This window comes from Epinephelus fuscoguttatus, linkage group LG2, assembly GCF_011397635.1.
Source record: "Epinephelus fuscoguttatus linkage group LG2, E.fuscoguttatus.final_Chr_v1".
NCBI lineage: Eukaryota > Metazoa > Chordata > Actinopteri > Perciformes > Serranidae > Epinephelus > Epinephelus fuscoguttatus.
The window spans coordinates 48,102,722-48,118,107 of NC_064753.1; the positions used below are offsets into that span (position 1 = coordinate 48,102,722).

Below are 15,386 nucleotides of genomic sequence, written 5' to 3' on the forward strand. Positions count from 1 at the left end.
CCCTGGGCTACATTTTGTAAAGAGGGGCCTGTACACCGAAGTGTCTGACCGGTGCACGTCCCTCCAGGTAAGCTGCTAAAGGAGGCTCCGGTGTTACGGTGAGGTTTGTGGACCGTTACCTGCCACAGAGAGACAAATGTGAACGGCTTGTGTCTCCTCTGACACGTCACATACCTGTGAGCCGCAACGGCTCGGTTGTTCAGGTACTTCTGGGCAGTCATGACACCAACAAAGAGGAAATTCTTGGACCTCGAGCCGGGCTTCTCGGTCGCCGGTGAACCGTTATCTTGCGGTGGCCACAGTACTCCGCCGTATTCCTGTCTGTGACCCCCGTTCAAACCACAACCGGCGGGATTCGCCTTCCGTTTCTGTCCAGCTTTCTTCAGCTCGGTCGCCTTGGGTAGGATGAGTCTGGAAGCCAGAGTGAACCCGACCACCAGTCCCAGCAGAACACTAAACCATGCTCTTCGGCTTCGACCTGCCATTCCCCAAAACTTCACCAGCTCGCCGCCGTGTATCCTCGCCGTAACCGTTATCCTAAAAACAGCGCGTCGGTGAAAACAAACCAGTAAATGAAATAAATAACTAAAAGCAACAAAAAGCGGATCGGTAGAGCTCCCGTGTGTCCAGAGAAAAACCGGGCTCACACACACTCTCTCATAGTAGAAAAGCCCTTTTCTTCCAGTTGCCTACGTAGCATCACAGCAGTCTCCTTGAAGCCGCCACCTGAACCGTTCAGTGCCGCCGCTTCTTCCGCTCATCCACCGGTCCGTCGCCACCGAGCACCGGCACGCCTCACAGCCGAGAGACAAATGCAGCAGCCTTTCTCTTCGCCTTCAATAACGGCCCCATTCTCGCCATTATCTCACCATAGGAAGAATGTCGGAGTCGGACTACCGAGAACGCTGGTCGAAAAGGGTTTAACACTGGTTTGACCCAACGGGCTCTCCGTAGGAACGCGCTGACTGGCTGGAGGAATCCTTTGAAGTGGGAGGGGCCGGAAGTACTTTATTTTTTTTCTCCAGTCTGTATTTTATTTTTTATTTTTTTTATTTTATCAGTGTCCTCAGTGTCACTATATAACGATCATACAACTGAATTATTTCAACTTTTTAAAATTTATTATTTTTCTAATTTATTCATTTAATTATTTTTTTCTTATTTATTTTTTAGACTTTATTATGTTTTATTACTTTTTATCTTTATTTCTAACAAAATACATTAACACTACATATTAACACAGAACTAACCATATCAGGGGATAGATAGATAGATAGATAGATAGATAGATAGATAGATAGATAGATAGATAGATATTCTTGTGGGTGTAGAATTTCTCCATTATTAAAATAAAATATAAAAATAAAATAAAATAAATAATAATAATAATAACAATAATTATTATTGTTATTATTATTATTATCTCTGTATCCTGTAATTGAATGGCTTACTCAGTTTTTCCTCTTGTATAAAGTTGAACATCCACCGTAAATACTTTGCTGTACATACAGTGAAAAAACAAATGGCAGATTGTTTCTTCTTTTAATTCACAGAGAGTACAAGAACATTCATTATCAAGTCAAAATCTCTCCAATGTCTTTTTTTTTTTTTGCTGGATATATTTGATACTTCTGGTTTTTTTTTTAAAGGAACTCTCTTAGACTTTATTATTAAGGCTTAATTTGTCCCCAACCAGCCAAGCTTACTGCCAATTAATGTCTTCATAAAGCAAAGAGTCTTACAGGGGGCAGAGTTACAGCTTGTATGTAATTCCTGATACATTTATCTGATGAATATACCTCTGTTAGGTGTGTCAATGATTGAATCCTCGATTACTGAAGCTCTCAAAAGCTGCAGCATCTCCCCTGACACAGCATCAAGACTACTGCATATTCTCTGAGTATAACTGGTAGGCTGAATTTGGAGAGCAGTTCACTGTATGTCAGTATCTCCCCCTCAGTATTAACAAGTTGTCTTTAGCTATCAGGCTCCTCTCCTGTGGAATCATCTTCCTGTTACGGTCTGGGAGGCAGACACCGTCTCCACATTTAAGACTAGACTTAAGACTTTCCTCTTTGATAAAGCTTATAGTTAGGGCTGGCTCAGGCTTGCCCTGTACCAGCCCCTAGTTAGGCTGACTTAGGCCTAGTCTGCCGGAAGACCCCTCTATAATACACCGGGCCCCTTCTCTCCTTCTCTCTCTCTCTCTCTCTCTCGTATTCTATTACTGCATCTTGCTATCCCGGCCATTCTGGATGTCACTAACTCGGCTTCTTCTCTGGAGCCTTTGTGCTCCACTGTCTCTCAGATTAACTCATATCACAGCGGTGCCTGGACAGCGTGATGTGTGTGGTTGTGCTGCTGCCGTGGTCCTGCCAGATGCCTCCTGCTGCTGCTGCCATCATTAGTCATTAGTCATACTTCTTCTGTTATTATACACATATGACTATTGTCACACATGTATACTGCCAGATATTAATACATACTTTCAACATATTGTACCGCAGTAACCAGAACTATAACTATAATATTATTACTTTCAATAATGTTGTTGTAAGATACTGTCATTACCTGCATCTCTCTCTCTCTCTCTCTCTCTCTCTCTGTCTCATTGTGTCATGTGGATTACTGTTAATTTATCATGTTGATCTGTTCTGTATGACATCTATTGCACGTCTGTCCGTCCTGGAAGAGGGATCCCTCCTCAGTTGCTCTTCCTGAGGTTTCTACTGTTTTTTCCCCGTTAAAGGGTTTTTTTGGGGAGTTTTTCCTTATCCGCTGCGAGGGTCATAAGGACAGAGGGATGTCGTATGCTGTAAAGCCCTGTGAGGCAAATTGTGATTTGTGATATTGGACTTTAGAAATAAAATTGATTGATTGATTGATTGATTGATAACCATTATATTAAAACTGTCAACCCATTTTCCCTAATAAAGAGATTTATTTTGATATTGAATATACTTGTTGTTCCAAATGTAGTAATTAGCTGGTGTAAGTGTGTTTGTAAATCATTTTCCAGGCCAGCAGCGCCTCTTTATGAGAATATGCTAACTTTACACACATTTGTGTCTGAGAAATAATGTCTTGTCTGTTATTTTGGCGTGGCCTTCTAAATACTACAATACCCATGAGTTTCGGCCGCCGTTGCCATGGAGAAGAAGAATTCAGCCCGAGGCGCAAATCACAGCAGCAGCGAACTCAAACTTCGTTTTGTTGCAGTTGTAACAAAATACGGCGCTAAGTTTGCTTAACTGAACTACAGCTGACACAAAAATTAATTTATTTAAAATGCAGATTATGAATCCGTTTTTATACTTAAAGTACTAAAAGTAAAAGTACTCATCACAGTTTCACCAGCAATAAAACTGCAAACCTAAGCAGCATCTGAAACGAGTCTAGTAAAACAACTAAGAAATGTACTGTGAACATGTAACACTGAAATATAATGTGTATTATAATAACATGTGGTTGGGTTTATTTTCCTTCTTTCGTATGAGGTATTAAAAATGTTTTCTTTTTGTTTTGCTTCATTATATGTGTCTGCTTTTGTGCTACATGACAGAAAACATACTAAAAAAGTATGATCAAGTAGACCCCTCATCAAACGCCTCACAGCAGCTCTCTGGTCTCTAGCGCCCCCATGTGGCTGTACTTGCCTACAGCAACTCGGTCAGTGTGTGTTGGTTGTGTTAACAGAGAAGCTGAAGGGTTTTATCTTCTGTTATGCACTATAATCATAAAAATCTTTCAAAGCTGAGGGGAAAGCTCATGAATTATTTGTCAGCAGAATGTGGCTCTCAGTTACTGAAAAGAAAACAGTCGCAGTCTGTTACTGACAAAGATATACTCCATTCATCTGAGGTCTCAGCTCAGCTTGTTCTGCCATACTGTGCAACACACGTGCACATACACGTAGACTGCATACACCTGTCACCTGTAGACTGTACAGACCTGAACTGACTTCACCAGAATTTATCAGCTGTACAAGTTAATTGAAACGCAGTTAAAAGGAGGTGCCTTTTTTCAATTCAATTCAATAGAACTTTATTTATCCCGAAGGAAATTCTTGTGCCAGAGAATGCTTAGAATTACAGTAACACTAAGTACAGTAACAACAATTTAACGTTCACAGCCAGACAAGCAGTGGGTCCCCAGGTCAGGGTCACCCTCTGAGCCCAGTTTAAAACAATAGAATATTAAATATCTGGCAGAATATAAAAGATTTAAGTGTTTTCAAGGAGCAAAAGCAAAAACCAAGCAGACTGCTCCTGATAATCAATGTTATATTGTGTATGATATAATGATGACAAGTAGTATTGTACTTGATTTGAGAAAATGATATTGCACTGATAAGTGATCGTGATATTGAAAAGTAATAGTTTTTTTATTTAGTCTTAGTCTTTAAATAAACTGAGTGTAAATCTGTTTTAAACGTGTGAACAAAGGCTTGGAAAACATGAGTCTTCACATTATTACCAAGACTGTCGACATTTTCTTGAGCTCTGCTCTGAAAACTGCCTCACTGTTGCACTTGTTTTATGACACAGTTTAAAATCTGAGTGAACCTGCTCTTTGAGGATTCGGTTGTGTCACATTAGAGCCAAAAAGAGACATTAGCAGACCCAAATGGAATCTGTGATTGTTGTTCATCATGAGGATCTATTACTGGTCAGTGGGGCAGAACTGTGCAGGTACATTATGACAGCTTTGACTAGTTAATAGATATTTAGCGGTATGTGTCATGCATCTGTCACATCTAACAAAGACCTCGATATCATGGAGTCACTTTTGGAGTTTTCATTTTACTTAACTAACCTGAACCTACACGGCTCACACAGCCTGAAGTCTGACGAATCACCAGGTACAGACAAGACTGTTCAAAGCAGAGTCACAGGAGATGCAGGTTTTATGAGAGGATCGCAAAGTGCAGAGGCCACAAAGACTACAAAGCAGCTGGGACTCTCAGAGGAGTTGAATTATCACCGTGACCTGCGCCGCTGTGGAGCAGCCGACCACGACCAATTGTGGGTTACACTGTGAAAAGAATCAAGTGCTGGCACTTTTCACAGGTGGGTCTCAGTTATGGGCTTGAACTGGCTGTAAAGTATCAGTCTGGTGATATTATATATATTTTTCTTTTTCTCAACAAATCCCTCATGAAGAGCAGAACCAAGTGTGACTGTATCAACTAACAAGTATTGTGTGTGTGTGTGTGTGTGTGTGTCTACAGCCTGATATATCTTCTTCCTCTGGGCCGCAGAGCTCTGTTGTTGTTCATAACCAATCTGGCGAGTCTGAATGTGATCCTAGATTCAGGTCTAAGCTTCAAGTCCCACATTAACAAGGTGACGAAAACATTTTTTCCACCTCAGAAACATCACTAAAGTAGGACCATTTCTAACTGAGCAAGATGCCGAGAAACTGATTCATGCCTTTAATTCAAGCCGACTCCACAACTGTAACGCACTTTTTACTGGCCTCATAAAAAAAACACCTCTGAGAGACTTCAGCTCATTCTAAACTCTGCAGTTCGGCTATGAACCAGAACCAAGAGGAGAGAGCACATCAGGCCAGTCCGAGCTGCTCTGCACTGACTTCCTGTTACATTTGGACTTGACTTTAAGTTCCTCTTCCTTGCATACAAAGCCCTACATGGGCTGGGACCGAGCTACGTTGCTAACTCCCTTGTTAACTATTTGCCTCCAAGAACACTGCAATCATCAGCTGCTGGTTTATTGGAGGTTCCCAGAAACAGCCGGAAGAAGATCAGGGATGCAGCCTTTGTCAGAGACGCCCCGAAGACATGGAACACACTACCTGTAGATATCAGGGAAGCTGGCTCGCTAAATATTTTTCAAAGAAAGCTAGAAACGTATCTGCTCACTTCAGACATTAGCTAGCTCTGACTTTCCTGATACAGGTCTGAAACTCTCTTTGCTGCTGCTGCAACTCTTTTAAAATGTTGTGTCTTATTTGATTTTATGATTGATGGTTTTACAATTCTATTTTATGATGTCATGATTTATGACTTTTTATGATTTATTTCATTCTATGTTTTCTGCATGATTTTACGATTTGTACTTTTGAGTCAGTTAATCAATCCACCGCTGAAAATACTCGCCAACAAACACACTATTTCCTCCTGTTTGAGTGTTGTTCTCTAAAAACTACGGCGACCAGCTGTTGTAGAAAATGACTGAGTACTTTAAGGGATACTTTGCTGATTTTCAACCAGGTCTGTGTCACTGCAGTGTGGGGAGTGTTTGCAAATGAATGGTGTTTGGCTTCCCCCCGTGCCGTGAGCAGAAATCCATCAGATGGTGTGATACGCATTGTTTTGCATCAATAGTAAAAATAGAAAAACTATAATAACAGGCTTGGAAAAGTGTTACGTCTTGATAGAATACTTCATAGAGCCACATTTTGGTTTGATTACAGCCATCAGACTGTTTGAGTATGTCTCTACCTGCTTTGCATACCTGGATTAGAGAATATTTCCTCCTCGAGTTTAGTCAGATTTCATGGTGAGCAGCTCAGGTAAAGACTTACCCACTCAAGGACATTCACTCACCTCTCTTTAGGTGCCGAAAGGAGAACTGCTGGCCCATCTTCCGCTGTCCAGTAGAGGATCACAGGTTTTCATCAAGAATTTGGGTGTAGTTGCAGTTAGCATCAATTTCCCTTTCAGTTCTGACACACTGCCCAGTTCCTGATGCAGAGAACATAACGCTGCCACCACCATGCTTCACAGTAGGTTTGGTGTTTGAGGCGGTGATCTGGAGTTCAGTCCAAAAAGTTCAGTCTTCGTCTTCTGACCATCAAAGCTTTTGCCATGTAGCATCAGAATTTACGAAGTGTTTCTTCGCAACTTGCAAACATGAATGACTTTGGCACTTTTGAAGGTATACATACATACAGTCCATCTTTGTGTAAAGCTTGGGAGATTGCCGTCACATGCACAGACTGTCCAATCTCAGACAGCCGCAGTTTCCACTGGCCTCTTGATAACGTCCCTGATCACTATGCTCCTGGCTCGGTCTTCCAGTTTTGACAAGACGGTCCGATCTAGGCAAAGTGTTGGTGGTGCCACATGGTCTCCACTTCTTAATGATGATCTGAACAGCACTCAGACAGACCTCTGAAATCTTTCTGTATACTTGGTAAATGGACTGCACTTGTACAGCGCTTCACTAGTCTTTCGACCGCTCAGAGTGCTTTCACACTACACGTCACATTCACCCATTCACACTGGTGGTCGAGGCTACCGCACATGGTGCCACCTGCCACTCAGTAACCACTCACATGCACTCACACACTGATGGAACAATTTGGGGTTCAGTATCTTGCTGAAGGATACTTTGACATGCGGACTGGAGGAGTCATGGATCGAACCACCAATCTTCCGATTAGTGGGCGACCTGCTCAACTACTGAGCAGCAGTCGCCCCAACTTCTCTGAACTTCTGCTCATCAACAACTTCATCCCGCAGCCCTTCTGAAAGCACGTTTCCAACCATGGTGAATTCTTTGTGTTGCTTGCTGTACTTCTTATGTGGCTAATCTAGTGTTTGGAACAAGATAGTGCTCCTGCTGTAGCATTTTTTTGACAGCAGGTGGCAGTGCAAGACTGTTTTTGACTGGACTGCAGTCAGGAGAGCACGACCCGCTGTCTTCCCTTTTCCCCGAGCCACGTCTCCCTTGCTATTTGGTTTCAGTGAGAGCGGAAAATAAACAGAGAAAGAGTTTGTCTTTTTTTGTAAACAAAGTTATACCTGCCAAGAGTGACAGAAAAGGCAGTGGTGCACTTGTTATGTCAGATGTAAGTTGTTAGTTTGGGCCACACGTTTCTGTTGTTTACATCCTGGCTCCACACAGATTATCAGTCATATTTAAAGTGTCTGTACTTTGGGCTGTTAGCAGTGCTGGAAAGACACACAAGTTTGTCTCAGTGTTTGTTTGCCAGTAAAGTGATGTGATGTGGAAGTCCAAGCACTACTAGTAGTATTTGGAAAGTGGAATGTTAAGATATTAAAACTGGATTCTGAGACAGAATGTGTTTATTTGTAACAGGCCGATTAGTTATCCAAACTAGGTGTTTTACAAATTAAATATTTAATTAGTAATAATTGTTGAAAATGTTTTAAAAACTTTGATGTTGAGATTGTATTAATTTAGATTTTGAGGGTGTGAAATGAAAAGGGTAATGATTTTAACAGGATACAGTGATACATATATACTGTGTTGGAGCCATAATATTGATTAGTTTATTTTATCATGATCTAAACACAAGATAATTCTAAATATACTCATGCAGTTTCATATGTGAAGTGCAAATAGGTAAGCTCCAGGTAGTGGGAATCAGGTGTGTGGAACAGGAAGCAAACAGTTTTTGACTGTGTTATGTAAGCACGTCATGAAAGCATGAAGTATTGGCGTGGAAAACTGAACTTGGTGAAGGGAATAACTGAATATGGACAGCTCTGTTAGCTTTCTATGTTATGGTGTGCATGTTGTATATTGTGTTGAGAATAAATGGATCGCCAAATCCAAAGAGATAACGTGCACTGGACATTGGTTTATTTTTAGCCCAGAACACGCGCCTGGAGCAAGTTCACCCCTCAGTGGCTTCTTTACACATTTTGTTTTGTTAAACGTCACTACATACTGTGAGGCTCCTGGGGCCTCGGTGTTTAGTGACTGAATGATCTTTTGTTGTTGTATGTTTATTGTGTATATGCTGTACTTATGCCCTTTATGTTTGTCATTATTGCTTTTGTTTATAATGTTTTGTCGTGTCATGTAAGCCCATGTGACACCTAAATAAAAGATCTAACAAATCTGCAATCTGTTTGCTTCTGTGATAAATAAAGTTTAGGTAACGCTTATTAAGTGTCCCAGCATGAATCACCCTCACACCACCTTCAGGTGCTTCTGCAGTCCCCCCTGAACAAATATAAATATCCAGTGATCATATCTTTATTGCAGAAAAATGTGCAGAACACTACAGACATACCCTCCTCACATTGTGATAGATGAAAATGTTAACTTTGTTAACTATACTATCAGAATGTAGCATTTTTGAAATTAAGGATATGTTCACCAGCTACAGCTGCTGTAATATTATCAACTCTAAAGCTATGGTGGCACACATTAATAAACATATTAAAATATATGTGAAAAAACACACTGACTGTGAATTCATCAGCCAAACCTGCTGGTTTCACACCACTTACAGGAAAGGCGTCATTACAAGCTTTCAATTCCAAAATGCGTTTCTCCTCTAACAGCATGATTCATGATAATCACAGTATCGTAGATGTTTAGCACGGCAGCAGAGTAGAGAGTAAATAAAAAGGATCAAATCAAACAGGACGGCAGGTGTTTGTTAATAATGAAGCGAACTGATCAACACCCACCACGAGTATGGAGCAAGATAAGTTTGGTGATACTGTCAGCTTGATTCAGTCAGTCAGTGTGCACAGCAGGATGTCAGAGGTCAAAGGTCGTACAGACCAATGTCTCTGACCTTCTTTAACCTCATCCACCAGATGACGGTCCTCTCCTGCCGGGTCTGAAGGAGCACGTGCCCCCTCCGTCTCCACTCAGGGGATTGTAGTCTGAAACACACACACAAGGACAGAAAGCTGACTGCTGGTGCAGGACCCAGGACACAGTTATCACTCTGAGCTCATACGGCATGAGAAAATAATTACAAGCACAGCCATTCTCAGCTTCCTATTCTATCATTTATTATGTTCCTTTAATTTTATAAATGTAGTTTTTTTCAAGGACCATTTTTAAAAAATGTCTGATTTTCAAGTTGTTCCAGTAGTCCAATTCAAGTACTTCAAGCACCTTGTACGAACCCTGCATGGGTGTAGCACTTTTCTGTCACTGTGTATATGTTTTAATTGTGACCTGCCATGTGTAGATACAAATTAGCTTCACGCTAACTCTGCTGAATGACATCTTTAGGTTTAATATTGTTCTCTCCCCTTATGTAGAAGATAAATTCCAGGTTGATTTGTAGATGAAAGGGCATGTCAGATATTTTCAGTTGAAAAACTGAGAAACTGAGAAAAAAGCAGAAACTAGCATCAGCCTCCTTATTAGACTGCAGTGTGTGGTGTCTGTGCTTCAGCTCCTGTCCTGTGAGGTCCATACCTGCACTGCGAAGTGGCTTCTTCCCCTTTGGTTTCAGCACTGCTGTTGATGAGCTGGCCTCCTCAGTGTTCTGCAGAGAAAAGCATTAATCAGATTCTACAGCGAGGGACTGTGATCAAATCACTGATTTATACTCAAGCAGTCTTCTGACAGCAGAAACACTATGTCAGTGATAACAGTTGTGTTGTCAGTTGTACAAAAACACACAAAAGTGATCTCAATGTGTCAAACGAGGCCACATTAGTAATGAAGGAATACTTCACCCACAGAATGACCGTTTGTATTTTAATTAGTCATGCTGTGTGACATTTTTCTTGCCTGCCTCCACAGAAAACTGCTAACACGTCAATAAATCATCAACAAATCAATGTCTTTCATGGAGGCATGTCAGAGAAACTAAGTCTTCTTCACAAATTCAAGGTAACACAGCAACACTTACTGATACACAAATGGTCGTTTTGTGGGTGAGGTATTCCTTTAAACTTCCCGACACCAAACAGAGTAATTTGGAGAGTTGCTAACCTGTAACTCCTCGGCAACATAACCAACTCCTTTCACTGAGTCCTGCTGTTTTGTGACAAAACTACTACTACTGGCAACTACTGACATCTAATAGTGAGGCTGCAGAGGTTGGAGATTAGCACCAGCCACCATCCAAATGTAAAGGTAAAATGTGCAAGTAGCTGCTAGATTTTAGTATCCACCAGCCAAAACCTTAATTTATTTAGTTAATTTCCAACCACCTGTAACTTCTCCTGTGTGCCGAGCGTGTAGGAGAGCTACAGTGGCAAACGTGAAAACCTGTATGGCCCTGTCTAGAGTCAGTGATGGCCTCATATTAAAGGAATTAAAGACAAAATAACAGATGATCAAACTCACCTGTGGAAGTTTGGTGGTTCCTTTGTAGCTCTTCCCCTGCTGCATGCTCTCCCACATCTCTATCTTCTGCTTCCTCTTCTCTTCTTCTTGCTGTTCACAAATTACATCACACATTCAGTTCAGGTGTGACATCACACAAAGACTGTTTCATCTCCATTTCACTACTTCACCTGTCTCTGCTTCTCTTTGAAGAGGTCAGCTTTGGCATTAAGCTCCTCCTGCATCCTCAACCGAGCTGCCTCCATGGCCTCTTGCCTTCTCGCCACTAACACAGCATCTTAGTGAAAAGAAAAAGTTAAAATCAAGACATTTAGCCTTTATTAATAAAGACTGAATCAAAATGACCAAACTATTCACTAAGAGCTATATTATGGATGATTTACAGTAATTTCTCAACAGTTATAGTATGTGTGGTGTGATACAATGGACCCATAAAACACTAGATTGTGTTTGATTCCACTGACTCCTACTCTACTGATCGAGTCTCGTCTATGTAACTGTGAGCAGGTGCTGGGAGGTGCTGACCTTGCAGTATTTCGGGGGCCGTGCCGTTGTTGCTCTGGCTGGATCTCCTCTTGCTCAGGTACTGGACGAGCAGGTAGACCAGGACAGTCACAATCAGCATGTACCATCCATACTGGGACAGGATCTCTCCGGCTGTGGGGAGCAAGAGCAAACACCTCATGTGTCTTCTTTGATAACAACTTTATTTGACATATGTGCACAAGATAGAGATAGATTTACAATTAAAGGGACAGTTCACCCCAAAAACAAAAAAATAAACATTTTTCCTCTTACCTGTGGTACTGTGTATCAGTCTAGATTGTTTTGGTGTGAGGTGCAATCAATGTCTCTTTCCAGAAATCATAACCCGGTTACTCAAGATAATCCACAGACCTTGCTGTGAGCAGTTTCCATGTAGGAACTAATTTCTTTTTACCAAACTACACCCGGCAACCACATCACCGCACAGGAGGAAGTGCATATTTACTGACACAAGTATTGTATGAATCTTGCCCTGTCATGAGCAAAAGCCTCTCATCTACACACTGCTTCTCCTGTGTGGTGATACAGTTAGTGGGTGTAGTTCAGTAGGAAGGAAATACTTGAAACTGCTCACAGCAAGGGTGTGGATTACCTTGAGTAAATGGGTTATGATTTCTGGAAAGACACATTGCTATTGAGTTTTTAAAAAGGAGCTACACCCATTCTCAAAATTCATACTTGTCATTCCTATGGCCTACGACAGTCAAAAAAATATTAGTAAATATGAACAATTCTCCCAAATCCAAAAACTAGAGTGCTAAAACTCAAACTTGTGATGTCATATAAAGTCTGGAGCTGCTCCATAGACAATGAAGTTACTCTAGATGACACTGAGAACACCCAGGGGAATATTCTGAGTGTGTAGAGTTTCTGTTTCAGAGCTGAGAGCACTACAATAGAATAAAGCTCATTTTGGTGTAAAATAAGACAACAAACATTCTGTTGGTCCACAAAATCAGTCGTCCATTCATTGCCTATGGAGTTTGAGACATCCTTCTCTGGTTTCTGGTGTTGAGAGAGAGTAGCTCATGTTCACAAATATTAATTGAACCAGTGGTGTCATGGTTGATTGCATTTTTCCCCACCTAGTTTTAATGATCATCAAGTCTCTTCTGCAGTGGAATTAACATCATATCATACATGCACACTCTTATCATGACGGCCCACCAGCAAATGGAGACATGAAATACAATACTTTTCAATGGATGTATTCGTTCATCAATACACATGCCCTCCACTACACCACTGGACTGAATGCTCCCAGGCCATGAACGTAACCTATGAGAAATCTTAAACTGGGTGTTGTTCCCAAATGTTTTCTTTTGTGGCACTTTGAGCACCACAAGCCGAGTGCCACCTAATAATCACCAAAACTATCAGACTGATAAATTCAATACAGGTAAAAGGAAAAACATGTATATTTGAATTCATGGTGAACTGTCCCTTTAAAATGTACCAACCCAGATCGTGTTCATAAGAAGGAACACACTGGTTAAAGTACGAAACACGGAGGTAAGAACAAGTGTGAAACTGAAACAAGAAGGACTTCCGGCTCCTGTTTCCATGACTGTTTATCATATTTACCTATAATGGCGGTCATATTTAGCAAGTCAGATATTTCGTTTGACAAACTATTGATACACACTAAACTCTAGAGTCTGGACTAATCCAAAGAATGCAATATTTTTAGTTTTATTATTCTGTTATGAAAATACAATCCTGTTCCTCACAGTAACGTTACATGTTACATTACTGTAAACCGGAAGCAGGAAGACAAGCTAACGTTACTCTCATTTAGCTAACGTTAGCAGCTGAATTAATAAAAAAAACAGTGCTAACTATTAGCATGCTAACGTGTGTCGTGACTAAACACTCTGGTTTCTTTAGTTTTATCAGAAATGATCCGACATGACGAAGTTGTTGTTGTTGTGACGTGTCACCGTCTCACCGGTCTGGCTCACAGAAGTCAGGTCCGGGTTCCTGATGGGCTTCTCCACCCGGAAAGGAGAGTCGTCGTCCACGTCTGTGATCTCCACATCGTCCATGTCTCAATAAAATCAACGCTGTCGCTCAGGACACGGAAATGAACAGTTAACGGCTCCCAAGTTAGCTGCGCTGAAGACTCCTTCTCCTGTCAGCCATCTTTGCTCACACTGGCTGTATTCTTCTTCTCTTGCTATAATGGCGGTAGGAAAACAGGAACCAGCACAATAGGCACTTTACCGCCACCTTCTGCGTCGGAGTGTGAATCACAGATTACATCCTGTCAGATAATCCTGTTTCTCTGATGAAATGAAATAAAATAAATAAAATAAAATCCACTTTTTGCTCTAACGGATATGTTTATGTTTTATTATCAGAGTATGAATTCCAGCCATCTTGAGATCTTCTTCTTAACCAGTGATGGATGAAGTATTCCGATCCTGTAGTAAAAGCACTAATATGTCACTGTAAACGCACTGTTAGAAATAAAAGTTCTGAATTAAAATGTAACCTCAGTAAAATTCTGTCGGCCTACGTACAGCCAGCAAAATGCATTTAAAGTATTAAAAGCAAAAGCATGTAAAGCAGAAAATAAATTAGGGACTGTTCGTTACTTGTGAGGGGAGGCATGTCAAGTTTTTTTTAAGCACTGGGGAGGGACTTAGATTTTATACATACAAATTTAAATGGTTGTAAGTTGTATTTATTTTACTACCAATCTTTTAAAAAATCGGCAAGATCACAACATTTATCACAGTCTGAAACTGTAAAAACAGAAATAACTGTTGGATTTACAAATTTCTGACAGTCCTTAGACAAATCTTGCAACCAACAAAAATAAATAAATAAAACCTCTTATGTCTCGTTTAAAATTTGGCCAGAAAATAACCCCACTGCACAAACTAACAACAGTAAAAGATCAAGGCTTTTGTCAGCTCCAGGATTTCCTCTTCAACTTTTAATTTCAAATATTGAAGGTTAAGTTTTAAAAATCTAATAACTAATTTATGGTGGAGGGAGAGTCATGCATTTTCCACATGTCACTCAAGGATGCTCAAGGACAAGTGTTTGTAGCTTTGGGAAGGGTTAAAAAAATTATTTTTATATTTTAAATGAAAATAATAAAACAAAAATAAATTTAAAAATAAAACAAAACAAAGTCACCCACCCCCATCCAGCCACTCCCAAATTGTCATAATTAAGAAGTTAGAATCACAAAATGTTTTTAAATAAAAGACAAATTATTTTTCAAGATAGCTGCCAACTAATTTCCATCAATCGACTAATTGTTTCAGCTGCACTTGTACATTTTTTTTTAATGTTTTGTGTGCAAAAATCTTACTATGTAACATATAGTAACTTAAGTCTTTGAATAATATTAGTAGAGAAAATATATTGCCAAGCCACAAAAGCCTTTGACCCAACATTTTACAAAGAGGATGAGGAGGAAAGCGAGGAGCATCATGGCAGAAAGCTCCCATCCTCTCTTCAGCCAGTTTGAGCTCCAGAGCTCTGGAAGGAGCTATAGAGTCCCTCTGGCATATAAAAATGTATTTAAAATGTCCTTGATCCTGAGTGTCATCAGTATCCCTAACTCAACAAAGTGACTGATGAGTTTTAAACCACAGACAGACTGTGATCTGATCTAATGTCTAAGTGTAATGACGTTAAATGCCTGTCGTACTCTTTGTCTGCTTTTTACAATGTTGTCTTTTGGGTTTGGTGAGCCCAGGACAAGTTTCTCCCCATGGCAGACGATAAAGATTTATTCTATTCCACTGTAGTACTTATGTGAATACACTGACATCCCACCAC

At 40.5% G+C, this 15,386-nt stretch overlaps 2 protein-coding genes across 2 annotated transcripts in view; both read right to left on the minus strand.

The window, feature by feature from the left end:
- chsy1 (chondroitin sulfate synthase 1) overlaps positions 1-926 on the minus strand; it is an 85,605-nt gene extending 84,679 nt beyond the window's left edge. Inside the window, exon 1 of the mRNA XM_049561603.1 lies at positions 175-926. Coding sequence (XP_049417560.1) covers positions 175-485 — 311 coding nt within the window. The 5' untranslated portion in view covers positions 486-926. The remainder of the gene's footprint in view (positions 1-174) is intronic.
- An 8,033-nt stretch (positions 927-8,959) lies between these two features.
- selenos (selenoprotein S) lies at positions 8,960-13,760 on the minus strand. Its single transcript, XM_049562141.1, has 6 exons — positions 13,537-13,760; positions 11,568-11,699; positions 11,213-11,319; positions 11,043-11,132; positions 10,164-10,233; positions 8,960-9,616 (listed from the first exon to the last, which is right to left on the minus strand). Exons 1-6 carry the CDS (start codon positions 13,631-13,633, stop codon positions 9,537-9,539), a joined length of 576 nt encoding a protein of 191 aa, XP_049418098.1. The 5' UTR covers positions 13,634-13,760; the 3' UTR covers positions 8,960-9,536.
- Between the last annotated feature and the right edge of the window lie 1,626 nt (positions 13,761-15,386).